Genomic DNA, 25,175 nt, shown 5'->3' with positions numbered 1-25,175 from the left:
TTTTTTTTTTAAATTTAAGAGCAACCTAAATTCTGAAGTCTCCTGGCTTCCTACCTTGAGGAAAGCTACAGATTTCTCAACTGCTTTTCCTCTTCAAAATGTAGCAGAAATTTACACATACCAATTTTTGCCTGGAAGTAAAAGGAATAAATATAAATAAAAATAAGAGCTTACGGTCTCCGGCTCTGCTTTTGGCTCATGGCTCAGCCTCTGCAGACCAGCAGCCTAGTCCAAGGTCTGATTCCTCACTGAAAATGTATGTGCATGTTGCTGGAGGTGCCTGGCCTGTCAGCGTAGTCTTTGCTGTGTGCATACGAGGGGGTATTTGCGAGGGGGTATATGCTGTTCAGAAGCAGAGTTACAAATGGGAAACCTCCCTGGCTGCCATCCATAACCCGCTGCACCGCGGGCTCAGCTTCCAGCATGGTAGAAGGCACTGTGCTGAGTTAATGTTTGTGTTAAAACCCTTTAGGGGCACAGTAGAGGCACTCAAAATAGCTCAGAGAAATAGCTGGACTGAAAATGGTCTATTCTGTGCCGATTTTATGGTAACTGAGTTTCTAGTTTTAGGTAATGAGAGGAGCCACTAACAACAAATAGAAATGATATAAAGCAGTGGATGCATTTCAGTAATATGAGGCTAGTGCTCTGCAGCTTTTGATGTTCAAAGTTTAGAATTTGCCCATCCCTGGACAGAACTACCTGAAGTGAAGCAGATTTGAACGTATCACATCAGGAGATTTAATGTGGGGCAGATTATCAACAACGTTTTCTCAACAAGCTTTGCAAAACACCTAATATTTCTATTGAGGTGAAAGTACAAAATCACAAATTTTAGGTTTGCCACCAGGGACCAGACTGAGATACACAGATATAGTTGAAGGCCAGGTGTTTTCTGATAAGATTTCTATGTCATCCTGATATTTCAATATCTACAGTAGCATTCATGGTTTTTTCTAGAGATAAGGGAGAATAAGGTTTACTTGATTGTTTTCCTTGTGTGTTTTTTTCTTAATTATCTTTTTGTTATACGTTATATTTGCATTTCCTTTTTATTTAGAGGCTTCTTTTATGTTTTCGTGAATGCAGACAAATTCTGTGAAATATGTGAGCCTTTTTATGTGAAGAAAAATCTAATTTAATGTACCACATTCATTGACATTGTAGTTTTGTTACATGTAACCTCAGGGAGCCAGCACTAGAGTCGGTATTTCTGTTCTCCAGTGCTGTGGATAGCAACATGTGAAAAGAAAAGATCAACTGTGCTACTACCTCAAGAATCCAATGGCCCATGAAACTATATTGGTCTTCCCTCTGTCTTCTCATCTAAACGTCTAGAAAATAATAGGCCAGTTTTGGCTGATCAATAAATGAATAGTGAGCAGGAACTTGTAATGGCCGTACAAGGAATTGCACCATTAAAGGGTTGTCGTGGAATTAGTTTACAAGCCTTAGAATTAATGCATTTTCAAAGAAATATCAAATGCATTCTTGTAATTGAAAATGACTTTTAAACTGAATGAACAATTAACTATGCTGTTCGTATTATTAAGGTAACGTTCAAGTAAGTATTACAGCTAAAAATTCCCATTAAAATAACGCACTGTACCTTTTTTTGTTATTATTGCAGGAGTCACAACAGGGATCTACAGGACACAGCAATACAAGTACGTACTACCTTATTTTACAGCTGCATTTAGTGAGATTTTGAGAATGACTATGAAAACCGAGTGAATGACAGAGTAAGGAACCAGTAGCAGACTGAGAGGGTGCAGAGTCTCATCAGGCAGTACCCAGTTTTGGCCAAATGTGGAAAACTGGATTCAAGAGTGACCATGAAAGTATCAGTTTCTTTGGGGACCGGGAAGAACAAAAACAATTCATTATGTCTAATCCTGCTGTATATGGAAAAGATTAAAAGGGGAAAGGAGTGACTATTCTAAAATGCCAGGAAAGAGCTGACCTAGTTGCATGAGCGTGGGTGCTGCCACATCCAGACTGCCATAAAATTCTGCAAAAACACTTGCTATCATTTATCTTTTATAGCCAACGGTATATTTTGTGGCTATTACGCTGTAATAAACTGTAGATAATTCCTGCCAAACTAATGGCAAATAATGCCTCAAAAGCCACGTGGCTGTGGGTCTTTTCTGGTTTGCAGCATGGGAAGGGCAATGGTGTGCACTTGTATAGCTCCTAGTTCGGGCCTTTCAGCAGACTCAAATGCACAAATCATGGTGCAGATCAGCAGCACTTTAATTACATTTAGTTATGGCAAAAAACTTAGCAGCTGTATTGAAAGGAGAGATTGAAAGAGTCTGTGCAACAAAGTATTAATCCTCTCCCCTGACACCTCTGACTGTTGCTAATGTTGTCTTGCATATTAAAAATGCATGATCCTGTCCTGCTCTCAACATAAAATCGTCTCAGCCAGAAGCACTATTTTGTTAGCTTCCTGACCTGTCAGCCAGCGCAGAGGCCCGTTTGCAAATCACATGGCGGTGACTGAAGATGAGAAATGCCCTGAGCTAGTAGGTAGGGCTTTGAAATTGGCTGGTCACCCACTGCGTGCGGGAGAAGAGACATCCAGAGAGAGGAGGCTGGGAGACGCAAAGCTGTTAAAACGGCGCAGCTCTGCGCTGGGAAAAGGTCGGCCTGCGGAAGGCAGTGTTGTGAGAAGACACGGCGCTGGTGTCACTTAATTGCCAGCATCAGTTTGATATTGCTGTGAGCGCCCGCACTAAGGAAATAATAAAAGGCAAAGGGGATGAGGTTCTGTCAGAAAATAATGAATACGGTAATGAGAGAAGGAAGCGCAAAACAGCCATAACAGAGAGGAGCATGCAAACGCTCACAGAGTTGTGAGCGTGATAAACACACACGCCGAGCGGAGGCGTCCGCAGTGACATCGGAAGGCCGCGGCGTTTGCGTAGCTTTGGTCGGAGTTCATTTTAAGCATTTCCCTCTTCCTGGAACATTTGAATAAAATAGGTTGTCCTGCCGAGCTAATGACCCCTGCTTTCCTGTGGGTTAGGAAATCAGTCCTACCTCCTCATACTTTTCCTCTGCTCCTTACTGCTGTGCTCTCTGACCTCACTTTACTTCCAGTTCCCCATCAGCCCTCCTACACCATGTTACCTCCAGGATCGCCCTATCTCCCAGTCACCCTGCTCATCAAAATCAGCGTATGTTGAGGTGCACTTGGTGCTGTCTGACCAGCAGCACTTTGCTGGCTGGCTGGTGGCAACCGAATGAAACAGAGACCTGCTGAGTTCATGCTGACACCCTTTCCTCACTGGTGTCACAAGTTAGGGTCATTGTCCTCCACCCAGACACCACTCTTCCTAAAATTAGAGAGGGAATTTGACTGTCTCGAGACCTATAGCCAATGAAGATTGCTGCTGAGGTGTTAGAATAAGACATCAAATAAGACACAGTTGGGTAGAATAAGACCTAGACACTGCCGATCGTGTATATCAAACTCAATGGAAATTCAGGGAAAAAAATATAGCCTTGAGGAAATGATAGTGAATGACTCCATGTGGGAAAGATACCTAATAGTCTATATACTGCATTATCCAATTGCACATCTTTGGAGCCCCAATTAGCTGTTATTCCCCATTGCACCATGTCATCTTTAGAGTGGCTCTTGAGTGTGTCATTTGCAGTGTTTTCACTCCAACTGTAAACATTGTCTTTCTCAGAGATAATGTTTGCATGTCTCTCATCCTTCTCCCACAAGGAAATGAAAGCATTTTAAAACTCTCAGTGGAAAGTTATGCTGCTTTTTTAAGATGAAGTATTATTTATCCCAGTTACCCAGAGAGGGATACTTGGCCTGATCATGTTGAGTGATTCACCTGAATTCTAACTCAGAGGAGAAAACTTCTCCAGCCTTCCTCTATTCAAGAGGAAAATCCTACAAAAAAAAAGTTCATTTGAAATTTTTGTTGAAATGGGAAAAGCCTGGGCACACCTAATCTGACAGTATCCAAAATGTTAAGAAGTTAATTCTGTGAGATGTAATAGAAATTAGCAAAGAATTCCCAGGTCTTTGGCTAAGGATATGAGGACTGATGGTTTCCACCATATGCACGTGTATCTGGATGCATGCGCATACATACCTGCACCCTCACAGTTCTTATGTTCTATAGACAGCTCTTAGCACTTGAAATGAAGTTTGCTAACAGCTGCCCTGTAAAAGAGGTGAGGTAGGTAGCATATCCTTTACCAGCTCCGGTAAAACTAAGAAAAACAAAGGACCACACAAATTTGCCCTGAAGAAGAAACCAGAACCACAGAGGATTTAGCAATTCAGCAAATGCCGGCTTCCCACAATGGTACCTGCATGCATTTGGTGGGTTGCGTGAAAAAGGCAAATCTTAATCTGGCCTAGAATGAGTGTGAAAAAGCCAAGTTGTTCTGATAGATGATTCCCTTTTACATATGCTTATCCAAAATGATATCAGTACCATATCTGTGACATTCATCTGTGCTTAGTCTATATACTTTTTGTAAATTTCTATGATTCAGTCAAGTGAGAACAAAGTTGGTAAGAACTGATAAAGCATTAATGACCAGATTTTCTGCTCTGATAGGCTGGACTGATGCATTTCTAACATCTTTATGAGTTTCATCCTCCCCTTCCCCGTACAAATGTGTTAAGTGACTATTAGCATAAAAGCAGCTGCAAATACTTAGTGTAGGTAATTCATTAATATCAAGTTTGGCTAAATCACAGAGATTTCCTTTTCTCTCTCCTCACAGTACTTAGCTCTTTCCGTTGTTGCTACGCTAACATATATTGCTAAAGTAGGACTGATGTGAACTCTGCTGGCAAAGCACTCAGGAACCCATTTTCCTCCTCTCATGCAAACAAACCAGTGTTCATGGTAATAATTCATCACTTATAAAAAGTCTAAGTTGCAAATAGAAAGTCTTTGAATATATGCCAACTGTTACTGTTGGTTTCTTGTTCCAAATTGCCATAATGCCAATGAGCTCCAGGGCTTCAGGCCACCTAAGGGTGACAAATGTAGACTTACTGTAGCATCATCTTTCTAACCAGTAAGTTTCTTACCAGGCTGTGCTTTCTGAGGTCTCTGTTAAAAGTGAAAAGTGACCTAGAGATTATGGATTGATGTATCACAACTTGTGTGGCTGTCCAGCTTGTGCCTAAATTTTAGGTGCCTTTAGTTGTCCTCCTCTAGTAAGTTCTTAACTTCAGTAGAGGTCTACTGAGAGACACAGGTGCTTTTAAAGTCATCCAGAGCTCGCCCCATTCTGTCCAACAAAGTTCAGGCACCTAAGCTGGGTAGACACAAACGCTCCCACAGATGAGGGTGAGATCTATAAGCACCATGGCAAGGTGTTCAGGCTGCCCAGAATCTCCTTTGCTAGAGATCCACTTTCAGAAGGTCGCTATTACAAGAAGTCCCTCAGCTCACTTTGAACTGCAGTGGAAGGTCATTGGTGGCAAAACCCTGCCTCTTCTGAAGGCAGCAGCAAGTTTTCTAGAAGCACACCTTAAAGCCAATGTTGACACCCTAACATTGTATGGGAAATTGAGACTGAGGGCTTTGGCAGGAGCAAGTGGATATGTAATGCTCATGTGCATGCAGCTGGTCCAAAATTCACTCAAGTCAACTGGCGATTTGATGAGCAGTAAATCAAACAAGGGAATACCAAAACAGCCGAACCAAAATAAGCACTTCTCACTTTTTTTTCAGAGATACGGGTGTATTTTGGTATAACAAAGCTCATGAAAAGACAGTGGAGAAAAAAACACATCCAACAGTAAGCCAGTCACACTCAACTTCTGCACCTCTTTGTCTGCTAGGCAACATAAACTCATATGTAGACAGCTATCAGTGCCCAGCTACACACAGGAGGAACAGCAGCTGCACAGATGCCTGGTACAGAATTCAAGTTCAGGGTGATTCAAATGGCACAGCGCACACTGTGCATCCATTTTAGAGCTAAAGAAGAGTTTTGCACTGAAGTGTAACTCTCAAGTTACCCAAAGAGCAATAATTACAGCAAATGAAATCATGTCTACTGTTTTAGGGGATGAAAGAGGGAAAAAGAGTTTCTTGGCCTGGCTTAGCAGAAGCAATATCACCATATCCAGTAGCAGCCCTTTGCCCAGTGTCTGTACTATTGAACTAAGTTGTATTTGTCAGACATGTTTTTGGTCCCAAGAAGGGGATCATCACAAGCCAACATGCTATGCCACAACCCACATAAGTAGTTATAAGGAAATTTGAGAAGCTTCCTCAGGGTTCTCGAACATTTGGGTACCTGACTTCTTCTGGGGCTGGGAGTCTGAGCCAGGTTAGCCCTTTCTTGTACAAAATAGCGAAGAAGGCTTCCCCAGCCCCCATTTACAGGAGCTGAAAAACAGATCCTTACTCTGTCAAAAGTAATGTGAACCCAAACATCCATTTACAGAAGTGTCCCCTAATCACTGCCTTAGGAGCTCCCACCCAGAAACTTAGTAGTGCTGCTGACGCTGCTCCACTTTATATGGAATGCTTACCCTTCCTGGAGCAGCATTTGAGAGTGCATGCATGTTGTGTGCACTACCAATAGCAGAGCCATAAGGCCTGAGAGAAGTCCTTTTCCGAGGACCTCCAAGGTCTGCTATCCCTACTAAGGCGTGGAAGTTGCTTGAAGCTTTTTGTCTTCTAAGTAGCCTCTCCTGTGGAGTTTCCCCACCTGATATTTCATGTGCCAGTTACAAGAAAAGTCAAGTCAGGGTTGACTCCCAGCTTGCAAACTCTCCAGCAGTGCCCCAGCAGCCGACTAGTTGCCACAGTGGCATTTTGTTGCGTGTGTGGGAAGAGCTGTCGGTGTCAGCAGTGAATAAAGCTTTGACATGTCGTATCCAAGCAGTTTCCATATTCACCACTTCCTGATGTTATTTTCTTCTTCTCTTTTAAAGGAAAAAGTGATGTAGAGCCAAAGAGTCCAGAGAAAAGCGCAACCCATGCATCGTAAGTTACTTTTGCGTTTCTAACTAGAGAAGGGAACTGTGTTTTTGTTAGATTTGTTGGGCAAAATAGAATTTGTCTGTTTTCGTTAAGATAAAGCTCTTTCACTGATGCTGTTCCTTAAAAGGCTTTTCAGATAATGACTCAACAGTAATTATTCCTAGAACTTTTGCATGCTTGTAAGTCAGAGATCCTCAGGAGTGAGATAGCTTTATATCAAGCTGAGTAGGTAGGAAATGACTTTTGTGGGGGTGCAAGGCTGGCCTTTACAACGTGACTTCAGCATTACCTTAATGCTGGTGGAGTTTGTCACACCTGCTAAAAAACATCATGTCACATATGCCTTTGATGTACTGATGTAATTTTAAAAGACTGCAGTCTGCAGCTTCACCTCTGAATTACTTGAAATCCAATTACAGCTATCTCTGGTCTCTCACGATTTTGTTGATGTTTTTGAATTAACAAAAGAAGTCAAGAAATAGATAGGAACAGGCACTTGTAATATATCAGTGTTCACCTTCACTCTAGTGCAACAATAGAAGCTTTTACCATTTTTAGCTCTAGCATATAAAGGACTGAATTGTCTTCCCAACAAAAACCAGTCCATGAAACAGATGGGCTACAGGTTAAAAAAATAAATGAACAGCATCAGTCTCCCAAACTGAGCTAGATAAGTGAATTCCTTTAGTGTCTACCAGTCAGGAGAGGTTAGAAATTTTACAAAACCTTTCAGGCTTTTTATCATATTTGAGGGAGGGAAGTTCTTGTAAAAGTCAGTCATGTGAATTTTAGAGTGCATCCTGCCCGTAATTTATGTTTTCTGATTCCTGTTATTTAAATTCAGAGTGCTATATCATGTTAATCCTGCAAGGTGTCACCATTTGTTACATGGCCAAAAGTAGTCACAGAAGGAGGTACAATAAGAGTGATTTATTGGGGGTTGTTTTGATTTCTGCTGCAAAAACACATTAAAAATGTTCTGGAAATGAATCTAGAAAAAGATTTGATGCAATGTAATCAATGGCTTGTCTTGTAGATTGTGTTGTGGAATGTAATTACAGTATGTGAGCATATTTAGCCAAACATTAAATGAATTAAGCATTCTGATGGTATGATTGCTGGGAATGGTTAATAGAACGATTCCAATAATTATCATTTTTAAAAATAATATTGCAATAAAGAACTAAAGAGGAAGGGTTTTAATGCCATCTGGAGGTATTTTGGAGAAATGAACACATTTATTTTTGCTAATATTTAGCAATATGCAAAACACAATAAGTCCTCTGAAGTGTTCTTACTAGTTTGATGGTATTTTATTCATGAGGAAAGTTCTCTCCTTTCTTTTCCTTCACTGGAATAAAATTCTGCAAGAGCTCTGAACCAGGAATGTCCCAGTATGTTTTAGTTTGAGACTACGTACTGTATAATATAATGTGCTGTATTAAATACAGCAAACTTGAAAATCTGATTAGGTGTGAAAAGCTCCTTGCCTAATGAGTGGTCTTAGTACAACCTTCCGAAACTATGCACCGTCTATTACGTCTAGCATATTTATAGTGCTCATCTTTAAATTGTTACCATGTGCTAAAGGTTACTCCACAGCAGATACTGGTTCCTAGAACTATTTTTAGAAGAAGAAAGGATAGGTTACCACTGATAAATGACTTCATTCAAGAAACAGTGGCTTGTGTAGTTAGAGGAACGGTTTGTGTGGAAAAGGAAGGAGGACGTGAAAGGAAGGGAACGAGCAAGTACTGTGGCAGAAAAGGAGGAAGAAAATGAGAGTGCTTGAGCTAAGAAGCCGGAAAAGAAAATGCAAACACCAAATTTACAGGAAGTACAAAACTGAGAGCAATGGAAGAGAAAAACAGTGGTGAAACACTGGAAAAAAGAAAGAAAGGAGAGCAATATGGGCAATAGCTATTAGCAGACTAAAACGTATCTATTTTTGAACAGTGCTGAGTACCTGAGTGTTGCAATGAAGTGAATTAGCTCATTGTAATGTGCAGGTAAACACAGAAATCCCAGTTCTCTTTCTGCTAGATTAGGTGGGCTTTCCCTGGGTTTCTTCTGATTCCACCTTGTGATAGGATAGACTTCTTATCCCTGGTTCTCAGGGAGTCACGAATACAGACTTCTTTTTTTTCTTTTGGGGACAGAGCAGCTTGCAGCTATGCACAAGACCCCCAGACAAGAAGAGGCTACACCAGAAGGATCCCCAGTGCACACGTGCATATGCATGTCTGGGCACACATGTGCACATGTCCATGTACAGTAAGAAACGCAATCATCCCCTCTATCCATGAGCATGATTGTGTCATGAAGAGCCCCAGCAATGCCCCAGCCTGCACACGGGGGCCATGACTGCTGGGCACTGCCAGAGGGACCCGGCCGCGCTGCAGAGGGTGGAGATGTGCAAGGGGGCACAAGCAGGGCAAGGGGTCCCCATGTGCAAAGATGCGATGCTCTCTCGTGCGGTGCGGATGCCCTGAACGTGCCAAAGGAGCCCAGTAGGCACCTTGCTGCAGGCTTGCTGGAAAGGAGCAGCGCTGGCTGTGGGGAGCCTGACTGAGAGGAACCATGGAGAACCAGAAAGGCTTCACTGTCAATGCACTTCCCTGTGAGTCATCATTTCTTTGCAAAAAAGAAACAAACAGCAACAAAACCCACGAAGCAAGTCATGGTGGCCTGGATAAAAATAACGGAGCAAAGGCTGGGAGGAGCAAATTAACGTTTCTTTCTTGCAAATGTCTTCTTTATTTTCCTCAGGCATGTCAGAAGCCACACACTCAAGCCAAGCTTATATGACTCAATGGCAGTTAATTCATCCTTAGTGTAGATTTACTACCACCATCTAAGCATTATTTATGCAGCTTCGAAAGACAGGTTGATTACCCTCCTGAATCAGGCAGTGAGGCGCTCATGAACTGAGTGTTTCCATGAGGTCTTCCCTCCAGAGATTACTCCTTGCTTGTCCACCAGACTCTAGGGCCTCAAAAGAAAGGCACTTGGCTGTGATCTGGAGTCAAAGGGACAAAGGTACTACCTGTGATCTCTGAGAGGATAGAAATCTGGACCACAGCATGTGTGGTGTTCTGTTTAGAGGTTTTTCGGTGTAGTAAATGTATCATTCTGAATAGCATTATGTATGTTTTGTTTCTGTATGCATTAACTCTCTGGCTAGACTCCTGCATGACATAGTTCTCCACTGATAATAATATTAAACATTAAGAAACTGGTATACATTAGATGATATACATTAATCGATGCAACATCCTAATTAGGTAGATAAATAAGGTCAGTTATTACAATGCTAGGGATAACTGAGATGAATGAAGGAGAATGAGAATTATGCAAAATCACAGAGGAAGTCTGCGTAGAGCTGCAATATTCCTGTGGTCTTCACCAAATCAGCATGCACAATAATCAGATGAACTGGCACTAAAAAATTGCAATAAAAAGTGTAAACAATAAGAAGGCATTAAGCTGTCTGAGTCTTCTCCAGTTGATTCATGTTTCTCATAATTGAGTGCTTTTAAAGCCACAAGAATTCTGGATTTCAGGGGTTTTTGTTGTTGTTGTTCTCTTAATATATAGCTCTCTGTGGGTCATCTGATTACAGCTTCACTGCACACTTCAAAACTTTTAGGGCTGTTCAGAAATATCCAGCAATGTTTTGTTGCTTTGGTTTTCTGATGGAAAGTTAAATCTTCAGTGGTTAGAAAAATTTCACTGAAAATACAAGATTTTGTTAAAAACACTTTGCATATTCTTCCCAGGTTTTTGTCAATTAAGGGGGAAGGAGAGAATAGAAAAAGAGTGTTTTTAGGTTTATTTTTGTTTTCAGATACATGATTTCAGTCTTTGTTTGGCAAAAACTGGATACTTTTAGTAAACTTTAAAACGTTGACTTAAAATTTTAATTTTATAAAACTTCCATGCAAGGATAAAGGGTTCCAAGCAGTGCATATGTTACGTAGGCTCTAGTGGTGCTATAGAAACTTATCATCAAACAGGGGCTTTGAGAAAGTTCATCCTCTCACATGCAAAATATTACAATAGTCCAAAACCAGCATAAATGCACCAAGCTCACGAAAAGACTTCTGCTCTTGGTATGACTTTCAATGCATTGTCTGCTGTGATGTTCTTCGGTACCTTTGTGTTTGCAAATGGTTTCCAGTTCAGACTACCCAAGGTTAATCATGCCTGACTGTAATTCACGGCTATGCATCTACCTCGATATTTCTAGTGCGCTAACTTAATGATATCAGCACAAGCAACTAGATACCTCCGTGCCATCTCTTTATTATCCCTCCCACAATTGTTTTCATGCTGAGCTGCTCCAGATTTTCCCTCCCTTTTTGCAGGAGAATTAACCAAGATGGAGGGAGGCTTCTATAATTTATGGCAGTTATGCAAGTTTTGTCCTTTGCTAATACTCTATATTTATGAGAAGTAAAGAGATCTTGGTATGCATGTTTGCTTGTTTGCTTTTGCCAGGCTGAAATAGTTGCTGGCTCTATTCCTTCTGTGCACGAGTTTCTACCATCACTTGGAGAGTGGTTTGCTCGGGGGGATCTCCATTAACAGTAGTAAATTCAGCAGCTTCGAAGCTGCCTTTTTGCTAAGATTAATATTACAGTCTCATCCAGCCTTTGACTGTCAAAGTCATTTTCATGACCCTGATTCTCCTTGAAGATGAAAATGGGAAATTTCATCCCATTCTCCCATAGGAGAAATGTCACAGTTGTTCTTGCTGAATGCTGTCTATTGGCACGAGCATGGCCTGTTCATTTCTTGCCTTTTCTTCCTCCCTTGTATCTTGCTCCTTTCATCTTCAGAGTGATGCACAGACAGTTATTTAATAATCAAAGACCTCTGCTGGTTAAGTTGCCCATCTTACAGATGAGGAAACTGAGGCAGAGGCATTGGGGTTCCTCCAGAGAAGAAGGAGAATCAGTGCCAAATGTAGGAGATCAGCTTGAGCAAGCGCTGCGAATGCACCGTCCTGTACTTAGCCCCCAAGGAGCTTTGCCTTTCGCATCTGGCTAACGTGTGATCTTGAGCCAGGACCCTAAATCTCTCAGGCAACAAGTACAACTTGATTGAGCGCAGGACCTGGAAGAGGAGCCTTGATCCCACCACACTTCTCTGAAAGGCCTGGTGCAAGTTATTTAAAGTTAGCCTTGGCTCACCCCCATCTAAAATAATAATTAGACCGCCATGAAGACTAGCTCATTAATATTTGTACAAAGTGTTGAAAAATGTAATGTTCTGTAAAAATGGCTAAGGATTACTCATCCAGAACAGTAAAGGAAATGATCAGTAGTTTAAGTTTTTAAAGAGAGACTTGGGTAGTAAGTGGTAAATGTCTTGAGTGGGTACCAGGTGTAGGGAGAGGCCAAGTGCAGGAGTGCAGGGGGGGCTGAGTGCTGCTGCCTCACCAGGCACCCCAAGACCCTGGGATCACTGGTAGCCCCTGCCCCATCATCACACGCCCCTCTTCCTCCAAGAGTTTCAATCTTAGTTAGCTTCTTGGGACAGTAGCCACGCAACTTACATTAGAAGGATTTGGCTTTTGTCTCCCTGGACCTGAAGGAAGGATGGCAAATGCAGAAGGGGCAAAGCATGCAAGCTTGGGAGGAAAAATCCCTCCAGTGATACAACTTAGATATCCTTTCATTTGTCTGCCGAAATGAGCATGGTGGCTTATATCAGCTGAACCAGAAAATAGCTAACAGATGGGTCTAAAGGGCAATATCAAGGGTGAAAACCTGCAACTGTGGAAGTCAGTTCTAAGTAAAGGGATATGCAAACTTTTCTTAGGTACAATTCACTTTTAGCTTTCAAATTCAGGTACTAGGGCAACTTGCCGAACAGTCTTTCATGGCTCAAGTTCAACTTGCTGAACAGTCTTTCATGCCTCAAGTTAAGGGCATGTTTAGAGAGCAAGGACATCTGCAGTGGACACACACAAAGGCCAATGATTTGCTGGGGCATCTTTCAGTAGCTCCTTGTGCTCCATAGAGGGCTATCATGAGACTATCAAACTGCTTGTGAGCCATGGATTGGCCTCCTCTGTCCAAAACCACAACTTTGAAGGAGTGGGAGACAATTAATTAGAAATTGCATCATTTAAGTTAATCTTTAAGATGTATTGCTTCAGAAAACACCACTGCATTGTATCATTGATGGCTTTTAATATATGGCTGTGATGTTTCTGGCAGAAGTAAGTCTTGCAGTCCATGCAAAACAAGAAAAAAAAGTACTTTACTATGATGAATGAAGGTAGTGTTTTTCAGAGCGATGGAGGTCTTGAAAACTGTAGAAGCAGAAGTCTGGTATTTATCCATGAACCAAGGAGCTGGCAGAAGAAAAAGGCTGGCTTCACTGCACTATTCCACCTGTTTACTTCAGCCTTGGCTTGTAGAGCTAACGGTGCCAGGCTATCCAAGCCTGGCCAGTCCAGCAAGAACAGCTAAAATTTTCAAATACATTCCTCAGCTCTCAAATTCCCATGAAAAATATCTTTTTTTCTGCCATCTCCCCTTCAGAATTACCCACAGTACATATGCAGAGCATTTCTCTGTGTTTTAAATTCTGTGCAGAACATGAAAAAATACAATTCTGCCATAACTTCCTGCTCTACCTAACAAACTGGTTTCACCTGTGGGATGCATCAAAGCCACTGCTGTATCGTCACAATACTGATGTGAACATCGCCTGCCAAGTCCTGACCTTTTTTTAGCAAAAAGTTTTCAGATTTGCAGTATACAATGCTGCGGATAGTCCACAGAAACTACAGTGAGTTGATACCAACAAATCTATTTTCTTCAAGTGCTGTGAAGACATTTTCTTGGAAGACTTTTGCTCACACAGGTCTGGACTGAATCTGTCTTTGAGGTTTAGCTAAGTTAATGAGGGAGAATAGAATTAATATTTTCAGTGTGGAGGGGTGCCATTTAAAAAATAAAGACACATAGTATTAGTTGAAGATGGTATAAATGAAAAATCTTTAAAAATCATACAAAAACAACTTAAGATAATAATGTCCATGAAAGCAGATGAGATATGTTCTGTTTGTCTGATTCAGAAAGAAGACACCTGGAAGCCAAATCTGACCTTAATTGCAACTGTGGTTGTCATGGGACAAAACTTAGCTTCCATTGTGTGTGAGTCAGGAAGAAAAAGGCTTTATCTGAGATGTCAACAGGAACTGGGATAGAGGAATTCTAAACAAAAGCACCACTGAGGTCGGGCAAAGTTTTGTGATTGACTTATATGGGGATAGGATGAGATAGGGCCTTCTTTGTGCTATTTTTAACTGTTAGCCCTCTCTTTTACCAGATATAGCCAATAGCTTGAGATAACTGCCCTTATCACTGCAGGACTCAGCACAGAGTTTTATTTATAAAGTCCCCTTGATTCCAAGCCTTCTTGTTTAGCACCTTCACCTTTACTATCTACCTGTACTGTGCACGCCAGAGAGAAAAATAATTAGCCACTACCAACTGCCCTCATTTGGATGCCACCCTTGACTCAAAGCTGAAGGGGAAGGTGGTTAAATGTAACAGAAGCCCTTGCTTCGAAATAAAGTACTCAGCAGCTTTTGTCCAATTGGAAAACCTATTACAATGCTGGGCATTCTTTCTAGTTTTATGCCAAGAAAAAAATATAGCACTTGTGTTCATTTATGTCACTTAGAATAAAATCGACCAATTTAACCAGCTGAAATATAGTCATGCTTGAGGAAATGTTTTTCTGTATTGCACCAAAAGCGTATCATTTTTCTTTTAAGCACTGTTTTTCTTGGACTTCATCATTTGTAAGGGACTAATTAGGAATTTTGAAAGTAGTATTAGCTCTAAATATCACGGTGGTTAAGGAGGGGTTGCCAGGAAAATCAGGAGATGCGAATACCTGGGAAAAACTCTGTTTCATCTGAAATGCTTTCAGAAATCCAGGCACCATCTACCCTGCTCAGAATTTTTTCTTTAAAGAAAATGATAAATTGAAGCTTACTGTCTTGCACACTGGAGTTGGGTTGTGTGTGTTGTTGTTGTTTTTGCTGGGTTAAAATTCCTGGTTGCCAGGGTAACGCGTTTTGGAAATACTGTACCCTGGGCGAAAGCTGCTGCAACCTGAAACCCTCAGCGGTGTGCGCCTTGCCGGGCTGATGCACCGCGTGTGTGCTGCCACTGGTGGGATGGAGCAGGCTGCTGGTTTCTCCACTGGATTTAAGGCAGTGAGAAAAGAAACAGAATAAAATGGGTCCAAAAGACAAGGAATGCAATCGGGAACGTTCAATATTTTGAAGTTGTCATAAGCTGTTTTCCGCCACCGCCACCACTTACCGTCAGTCGAAGGGTGGGGGGTTACCTTGTCACGGGGCTGAAGCAGCGGTGCATAGAGAGATGAGGTGTGTGTGCATAGAGCGTGGGGAGAGGAGGGGAGAGAAAAAGAGAGAAAGAGAGATACAGAATTCTGGTTACCTGCCAAGAAAAATAACTAACATTTTGCAAAAGAGAAATCCTAAGACTGAGGTCATAGTATGGAAAAAGTCTGTTTCACAGACTCTTTAGCCTGAATACGGGCCAATTTTTTTATGTTTTTTTTTTTTCAATGCAGGCATCCTATTAACATTTGAACACTAAAGCTCGCCCAGGAATGGAAAGATTTTGGAATTTGAAGAGCTTTAGTTTTCTGCTTTGTTGGTACACAGATTTTTTTTAATTACAGGAAAGTGAGACTTTGAATGTGAAGCTCTCTCATTTTGCTTTTAAATTATTCTACAATTATGAAGACCAAATTAAGGGAATCTAAATAAACATCTTTTTTTCCCACAGAGTGACCAGCTCAAGAAAAGAGACTTTTCAAGCTTGGTGGACAACTTTTTATTTATTATGCAAAATACAGAAAGATACTGAAACCTGAAAATGTGATGAATTTTCCAGTGTGAAAAAGTTCTACTGCTCAGTCATGAATAGCTAAGGATTTTTTAAACATTTATAGTAGCTAGCTGGCAGTTTCATGACAAATTAGTTTGTCATACCTATATGCACAAATTATTGAAGTTCTTCTGCCTTAATCTCTGGATTTGGATTTAATGTGCAGAGTGTGGATATTTTTTAACTGTGGGAAAAAATAACTCTTTGGATTTGTTAGGATGTTATTACAAGCAAGTTTTCTGGTCTTTGATTTGCTAAGCTACAACTGGAGTCTGCCTTCTTCAGGGTAAGAACATTTCCACATTATCATTTCACCTGTGGTATTTTGAGAGTGAGAATATTATATCTTCCTGTGTATCTCAGCTTTATGCATTCTGTTCTTTGTTTAGCAGGTAGACAATCTACATCTCCCAAAAGAGATGTGGAATATATTTATTGGCAATTTAAAATTGATGATAGATTTGACAAGCAAGCAGGGTGACACACTGAAGCTATCAAAGCTTGAGATGAATCACGACAAAGGCTTGGATGAGGTATATTGTTCCTGAGATTCAAAAGGGTTGTATTTACAGATCATTCCAAAATCAAGGCAACTATGCCCCTGACTTACAAAGATAAAAGCTAAGTTTTTCCAAGAAAAAACATGGTTTCATTGGCCCACAGACCTTTTATGGCAAAATAGTGCAATTACAGCTGACATTTGTGCATGCTGATTTTTATTAGTTTTGTAAGATATTTTGTCAGGATTCATTTGTGCTGATTCCCCTTTTCCTAGGAAAACTGTAAGCAATCGCAGGTAGAGAAAGGGAAACTCTTGACATATTTCTTCAGAGCTACAATCTAAGAGGTGCAATTAAAAGATCAGGTATACTAAATCGGAAAAAAAATAAAACTGATCTATTACTCAGTGAGCATGTGAACTTATCATGTATTTAATTGTGCAGTTAGAGGTGAAAAATGTACATACTCACCATAAGGTTTCCTAGTGTCAAAGGAAAGAAAATGAACCAACATAAACACTCTCTTAACAGTATTTAAAGTGTGATACGCAGAAAATATGAGCAAATTACCCTTTTGTATCTTGTTCTGTGGCTAATTTTTGTGCCATTTATGACATCTGAAGTTTTGGGGGACTTCTGCCCTGAAATCCCCTAGGGAGATGAGGTAGATAGCACAGGCATGCAGCCTGCCTTGATGTAGTTCAGACAGAGGCCCGGTACAGCAAAGACCAAGCAACAAGAGGTCTTTTTTTTGGGGAAACCCAGGACATCACAGAATATAACCTCAAAAATATTTTATAATCACTCCCCTTTGTACTTTTTTTAAGTGTTGGGCTTAAGACAAACATTCGTGTGGCTGCTTGTGTAAAATCCGCAGATTTACCCCATAAGTATAACTTATACAGTGAGTGTAATATGAGACGCAAGCTATTTAATAGTTGCAAACGCTATCAACAATAGCAGTTTCTGTAGACTTCTGTGAAAAAAAGGACGCAGCATTGTTCAATAAACTGTTAAAAAAACCCTGGCCTTTTCCTTTATCACAAAGTAAGGTTTCAATCTTGCAAGTAAATTACAGACAAACATGCTGCTTTCCAACAGGACTTGCTTCATCACTATTGTTTGAAAGGCAGAAAGTCCATGCAGGTAACTAGATTTGGGTTTATGCTTACTGCCTGTATCTGGCTCAGTTACAAACCATTTCCCTGTAAGCTGCATGCTTTACCCTGAGCAATCTGCAAAGCAGGATGAGTTATATATTGAAAAAGTGGCCTGCTACAGAATGACAGCACATGGAGACCAAGGGAAAAAAAAAAGAAGATACACCACTGTTTGTCAGGGTAGAGATGTGTTCCTTCTCCCCGTTATTCATAGCTACCACTAACACCCTGCCCTTTCCTTCCTCTGGCGAAGTAAACCCAGCACAGCTGCAGTACGTGAGCCCTCCAGCACCAGCCTCATGATGGCTCTCCCTTAGAAGGAGCTCACTTCCCACCGCTCTGAAGAGCTTTTACTTTTTGGGGGTCAGGCTCCATACTCAAGAGAAAGAAACCTCTCCCTGAGCCTTTCCCATGGGTTTAATTGCTGTCTGGTTGGTTGGGGCAGCGGCTGATACCACTCTCAGCCAGTGTGCTAACATAAAGAGCCTTGTAGCATGTACAGCAGCGTTATGTGATTGCTGCTGAGTAGCCAGCAGTCAGGAACCAAACGTCCAGCTCTGAAGCCTGGGAGATGGTAGAATAAAGAGAGAAAGGGTTAGAGAAAGGTTAGAGAAACATTCACAAAAGATTTGGCAGCTAAATAGGATTTTAAGAGTTTCATTGTTATATGTAACACATATGACCAAACAAATACATAGATAAAGAATGAGAAACAGGTATAAAGCTGGATGGGGGTGGTTACATTGCTAGAGGAACCAAAAATATTGACATTAGCCCCAACTTGCGTGTATTTCATTATGACCACAGCAGGTAGAAGACAAATGAATAACCATCATTCCCAGGCATTATAGAAAGATTATAAAAAGCAACAGCCCCTCCCCTTTAAATAATTTTAATTTATTTTTATCTAACAGAAACGGCCAAGCACATCTTTAGCATGATCCCATTTGGCTCAGTGATGTTACACAGCTATGAAATTGCTATGAAAAGAACAATTCTTTCTGTGCCCTGGAGAACATAAAAGCCTTAACGCCTAGCTGGAGGGAAGAAAACCTCTTGCTCAAGCCGCTTATGTTTTTCTAGTTGAGAAAAATTAAAACCTCATCTTATGTCTTTGCATGCACTTGTCATCCACTCAGTGTTTTATTCAAATAAATCTCTGGTTTGTTTCAAAGAACATCTTCGGTAGGAGTTGCCTGAGCTTTAAAGACTCACCAAGAACAGAGCTGTCCAGGCTGCCACTCTTGGTTTCCAGCAGAGAAGCAACTGCTTGAAACTTATCCCACGGTTCTGCAGTTGAGTTAATTAAGTATTTGATGTCCCAAGAAGCTGCTGCCTCCCAAGTTCAAGGAGAGGAAACTGCCAGGCCACCGTTTCCATCTTTGGCCACCAGACAGTGACGTTCAGAGACTTTCCACTCATCACACTGTGTTATGCAACTCTTCCCCCCTCCCTACCCCAGGGAGTTTGTGAAATTAAACAGCACGAGAAATTAATCCAACTGTTATTGGAATGCAGCTGGGTAATGTGGGCAATGCTAAAATTTACTATTACTGTTACGGGAGGATATGTGTTTGCTGCCCTGATAGTGGGGCTCTGCGGGAGGAGAGGCGGGAAGTTGGGCGGTGCAAGCCCTGGGAAGCCCCTTGGCACCCTCTACCCACTCTCCTGGAGTCATCGGGCACCTCGGGACCTCTGCACAGGTGGATTTCCAACAGATTTCTCTTTCCCAGTCTCCTTACCTGCTATGCTTCGCATGCCATCCACCACCCCTTCTGCTTCTCTTCTTCTCCTTCGCCGTTCTTGTTGCATCCTTTCTGCAACTTTCCTGGCATCCCAACCCCGTTCCTGTCAGACTTCATTGCCTACAGCCTCATTTCTCCATGGTTTGCACCGCTGCTGCCCCCTCCCCTCCTCGCCCTTCCCTTCTTCTCCACTTTTGACCCACAAAGCACATCCACCTCTTTTCCTGAAAGAAAAGAGTGTAAGCATGTGTAAGCAGAGATACACAGATACACCCCACGGCAGCCCAGGTTCCTGTCTTAGCATGTATATCTCATTGTCTGCTTCTTTCGGCCTTTGTCTCTTTGTTCCTCTGTCAGGTCACCTTTGCTTAATGATTAATCACTGGGATGAAGACTAGCTTTTAAATCCTCTGTCAGATGCCCAGGTATTGTCCAGGTCTTACTTTGGGTCGTATAGTTTTCCCTCACTTCTCTTTTAAGAACCAAGAAAAAGAGGGAGAGAGAGAGAGAGAGAAAAATATGGAACAAAGTTTTAAGATTAGCTACTAAATGCTTTCCCTTTATAACTTTCAGCATGATTGGCAGATAGGTTTATTTAATCAAACTGCCTTTTCTGTCAGTGTATTATTTAATGAGGGAGTCCTGTCTTTGATTGCATAGGAAATGTAGAAGCATTTGAGAAATTCTGATGTGCTATTTACTCATCCATTATGTTGGGAATCAGTTCAATTTCAATGTCAGTGGAGGAACTAATAATCATAGCAGTTATCTGTCACAGAATGATCTATTTAGGGATTTTCTCAGTAAATCAGGATATTTCCCCCACCCCTTCACCAGAGAAGGAAGTTTTTAAAAACAAGCCAAGTTTGAAATTATTTTTATGTTGATTATCCCTTCCAGGCTGATGGTAAAGGCACATATTTGTAGGCTTTAATTCAGCGTTGAGTCATTGATAAGAAATGTTTTACGAGCTTGTGTTTTCCCTACATTTTTTCCACTTATTTCGCTCTGAATTTCCCAAACACTTCAATCAAGAAGGATCTGGAAGGCTCCCTCATTAAAGGGCACACTCCCTTCCTGAAAAATAAGACAGTTGTAACTTTCCAGAAATAATGCTGAATCCTCTTTGTGGCAGTCAGGTTAATTTGGGTTGACGTTGTTTCATTGTTGGTGTGGCACTTCATTGTCAGACAAGCGGATGGGCCTGAGAGGGGAAAATGGGGCCCAAGGCCAGTTCTGCCACATTTAGGATTTTTGCGGTTCTGCAGCTGTATGCAGCCCCACTTACGTAAATGGTAACTGAATAAAGCACTGCAGTTGACACATTTGATAAGTACTAAGACTTTTTATATGACTTTCAAGTAAGGGCATTAACTGTTAAATGAATTGCTTTTTAAATAAAACACATAAGAGAAATTTTTAAATCCTTCATTGTTCCTTAAAATGTTTTAGTGCCTCATTAATTCTTGATTAGCCTGGTTGTTAAGAGGCCATTATTATGTGGTAATAAGGTGTAGGAAATTACCTCTAGAACTGTAGTCATGTCACACAAAAGTGCTATGGTTAGCACCTCCTCAGGTGCTGAGACCAAGCCTGAATGGTAGAAGTTAGGGGTTCCCTGCCCAGTGGTGGGGCTCAGGGTGGTGGTGGTGTGTTGGGTGGTGTTTGCTGGGGTGGGAGTCCTCTAGCACGAGGGCCTCACAGAGCGAAACAGTGGAGGAGACCTGACAAAAACTAATGCTCTCAGCAGCTTCCTGCACTTCAAGGACTCCGGTCTTGCCTTTGGCAGAGCATGGAAACTGCTATAAAACAGTGGAATGAAATTAGTTTGCAATTACATTCATTTAAGTAATTTCAAGTATGCCTGCAGCTCACACAGATGAAAGTCCACTCTTTGCTGTACGATTTGTTAGGAAGAAAATGTCTTAGAAGATTTGGTGCCGGTCCAGCAGAATCCCCCAAACTAGCAACGTCCTTAGGTCGTTAGTGTTTCTTTTGAACCACCTTAGAGCTCAGTACAAATACCGATCCTCACAGCGCCTCTTCTAAAGCTAATCATTACTATGCTTTTACAGATAGGAAAATGAACCTTAAGGGCTATTTTTATTGTGATTTCATGCAAAATTAATCTGCATTCTGGAGAAGAGGCATGCTTGAATGTCCCAGGCTACATATGTTTATTTTCAATGTGTATAACGCATGTTTCCCCTAAACCTCTTGGAGGTTGATGCTCTAATACTCACAGTGCATACAGCTGCCACTGCCTACATGGGGAGCTAACAGGGTACCGCAGCATCACCTGTCTTCTACGATTACAAAAGATGCTAATAATTAGAAACACCTACTTGTGCTCTCGCTAGTACTTTCTTATTTCTTGATGGATTTCTATCTTTGCCCAGCTGATGAGACACAGTCCTTGGACGACCGAGTGCAGCTTGGCATCAGCATGGCTGTTGTCACTTTGCCAGGATGTAGGAGTGACCCTCCACACAGCGTGCCAGGGCCTGCTCGCGTACCTTTTTTTTTCCACCAGGGCAGGTTTCTAAGGAAGTTCACATCTCAGTTCAGTGTAAAGGTACTGGAGACCCCCACTCTCAAGACACTCATGTTGTACATGGACCCACAAAATGGGGTTTTGGCCTAGGTTTTAGTCCAAGCTAGCCACTTTTGCTGTTAAATACCTAGACGCTGACTTTAATGTGCCTTATCCCCAGTCTTCAACCTTATGGGGGCTTTGGGGGCGCTCGGCACTGCTGTCCTCACTACTTGGGCCACATGTCACTGGTGTTGGCCCTACCGCGGCAGCAACAGGTTGCTCTTTTGACTTGCTGTGTCAGCTGCTCCAGGAAGCAGAGTGGCCCTGGACCTGCTCTCCTGGTTTCAGAAGTGCTGGTACCTTAACCTAAGCTACTGTAGGCAGCATAGACCCAGTCCTGGTGATCTCAAACAGGGGAGCAGAAGGCAAATGCCTGACATCATTGCTTCATACATTTGCTAAAATGTATTTTGAATATTTCATGAAAAGAGTTAGTAGCGAACTGTCATGGCTTTTATGACAATGACCGGGTAAATTAAAGTCCACCAGAAAACACATATTTAAAGGACTCTTCTCAGTGCAGTTTCAGATCTCACAAGAACTTACAGAAGAACAATTGTAGACCAAACCAAAGACTATTAGGGGCTGCCAAATCGTGCATAGTAAAGAATGTCAAGAGTTAACAGTCCCAGTACAACAGTTTATTTAATTCTATTCTAAAGAAGCAAAAAAATCCTTGTTAGGAATGAATGATCTTTCATATGTAGCTTAAAAGAATCAAATTTTGATTTAAAACACCAAAATAAGTCAAATGTTAAGGATTCTTCTGGAAGAAATTCAAACCGCCCAGTCCAATTTTATTCTTTATTTGTACCATTTTACAGATGAATAAATGCATTCTTTACTTTAAAATCTGTTTGCCCTGTTTCAGGCAGGAATACATACTTGCCAGGGAATCACAGACTCTCAAATGTTGACATATTCTGCTCTAGTAGCTCTATTGTACTCTCATAGAATAGGTGGTATTATATATAAAAGGATTCTGTTTCGGCGCTTCTCCACCTTTCCACCTTGTCTTCATCCTTCTTTCACTTAAAATTTCATCTTAGGACAGGCTCCAAACATGAAGTACAGCCTGAATAGCGTAGCATATCAGGTCACGGATATATCCAAGGGAATGCAAATAGGTCCTAAATCTAAATTTCATTCTCCAGTTCTGAATCTGATTGAACAGTGGAATTTTGGAAAAATCATTGCAGCTCTTTACCTGGGTTTCCTCTTTCCAGTTGAATGAAAATAATGATATCTATGTTTACTTTTTTACCTGACAGGGTATTGGGAAATTTAGGTGGATGGAGATCTTTTGCTGGGAAAATAGCATGGTAGAACACAGACTGATAATAAATTGATTTCTGTCTTGATATGGTGAATCCTATTATTTACTAGTTAGTGATCCCAGTAATACAGAGAGTAAATGCCTTTGCTTCAGTATGAACGTATTTTACTATAAGGAAGAGCTGGAGAAAGTACCAGTAAGAAAATTCTTACAGACCTTTTGTTCAATCTTGATTATTCCATAATACTGTTTTAAATTGCATTTAAGCTTCAAGCACACAAGACGTTTATGAAAATATTTAGTAAGGGCTGTTTGTTGCATCTCTTAAGTAGTAAAAACATTTCTGCTGTTAGTGTGAGGACAGTAGTATACTGAAAAACACAGAATGATTTTGTTAGACCAAGAAGGACTTCGCTGGAGATATTCTAAAGGTTTATACAGCTTCTGGAAAATTATTTATATATTATAAGGGTCTTTATTGTTAGTCTCCTACATTTTTGCCTATTATTTTATTCAGTATTCTCATCAGCTATCTTCACTGTCTTCAGAGCACTAAAAATATTTAAGTGCCTGATAAACCATGTGAAACTGAAGTCCTTTCTCTTATCAGTAAAAAATCATATGACTTGAAGGTCGTATAATAGGCTAAATTAATTGCTGATGAAACTCCATTGGCTTTACTAGAGTGACATGGATGATGAAGCTAACCCAATATATTTAATTTAGGAGATCCACTTTTGACCATTAACAGTGTTAGTACTAAATTGAATTCTTTAAAAGTCAAGTGTCATCTCCACACATAGATGACTTTTTAATATATATTGCGTAATACAGAGATACTATTTGCATATAGCCTATTTGCGTATATACTAAGTTAACATTTTTTTATTTGTAGGGTTTATTTTTATTTAAATATCAAAAAGATAATTATCCGTAGCTCTGTCCACATTAAGTACCTTATGCTTGCCATAGGAGGACATAACACATTTTATTTCCACACCCAAAAGTACTTCTGAAATACTGAAGACTGTTTTGGTTACACTCAGTTTGACAGCAAATGATCACAAGGTCAATAATTTCTGAAGTCATGTTTCCAGAGGTGGGGAGCCCAAGTGAATCCCATAGATTTCCGTGTAGAATCCAGTTCCTAGGAACTGCAGAGTACCTGATCATCATAAATTTCAAGCAAACGAACCAGCCGACCAACCAGTTGCATAATGAGAAAGAAATCTGAGAAAGTGGTTTTTATTCCGATGTAAATTTATTAAAAAAATACCAAATCCTTGAATTTCAATCATTTAACAAGCTGAGAACTCATTTCATGCATGCTTCCATTTATATCTCTTGCAACTCTGGTATGGTATAGAAGCTTATTCCTATGGACGGCAGTCTGGCAGGTGATGACAGAAAAAAATTTCATAGAAAGCTTCAATTAACAGCTAATGAGTGGGAAGAAATGAAAGAAGCTAGTGTGTTTTGTGGATGCGGTTCAAACTCTAACCAAGGCTAATCTCACTGCTTTGAAAGCTGAGGTAAAGTTACCTTTGGATTAGCGTGAGTAATTGATATTTTGTTTGATAAATTAAAAAACTATATAGGTCAACTCAAAAACAATAGTTGTGTGCATCTTCTCAGGACAATAAAAAACTAGACAAAAGACCTTTGGGGCTAATGATTTCATTTAGCTTACCTCAGTCCAGAGAGTGTTTGGGAGCCCTTTTTGTAGGCTTAGGTATAAGCATATTTTGAAATAATATGTTTTTGAAACAAAAATATGGGAAAATATACCGTTTCAGAAATGCTGAAACTACTGTTTTTACATAAAGATTACACTTTTATAGCTCTTTGTTGGAAAGTGTTTCTCAAATTTAGCAATTGCCAAGAATTTTGGCTGGTTCTAACACTGTATTCTTGATGACTAAACTATTTGTCAAAAAAAATCCACTCAGCTCTGAATG

The 25,175-nt window shown here is 40.7% G+C and overlaps 1 protein-coding gene across 2 annotated transcripts in view; it reads left to right on the top strand.

The window, feature by feature from the left end:
* AFF3 (ALF transcription elongation factor 3) overlaps nt 1–25,175 on the top strand; it is a 337,446-nt gene that overhangs the window by 202,597 nt on the left and 109,674 nt on the right. For both annotated transcript variants that reach the window (XM_068924417.1, XM_068924407.1), the window contains exons 6-7: nt 1,631–1,667; nt 6,944–6,995. In XM_068924417.1, the coding sequence (XP_068780518.1) occupies nt 1,631–1,667; nt 6,944–6,995 (89 nt within the window). The remainder of the gene's footprint in view (nt 1–1,630; nt 1,668–6,943; nt 6,996–25,175) is intronic.

Source organism: Struthio camelus, chromosome 1, assembly GCF_040807025.1.
Source record: "Struthio camelus isolate bStrCam1 chromosome 1, bStrCam1.hap1, whole genome shotgun sequence".
NCBI classification, from domain to species: domain Eukaryota; kingdom Metazoa; phylum Chordata; class Aves; order Struthioniformes; family Struthionidae; genus Struthio; species Struthio camelus.
The sequence above is the reverse complement of the archived record's forward strand: the minus strand, read 5'-3'. Positions and strand labels throughout refer to the sequence as shown.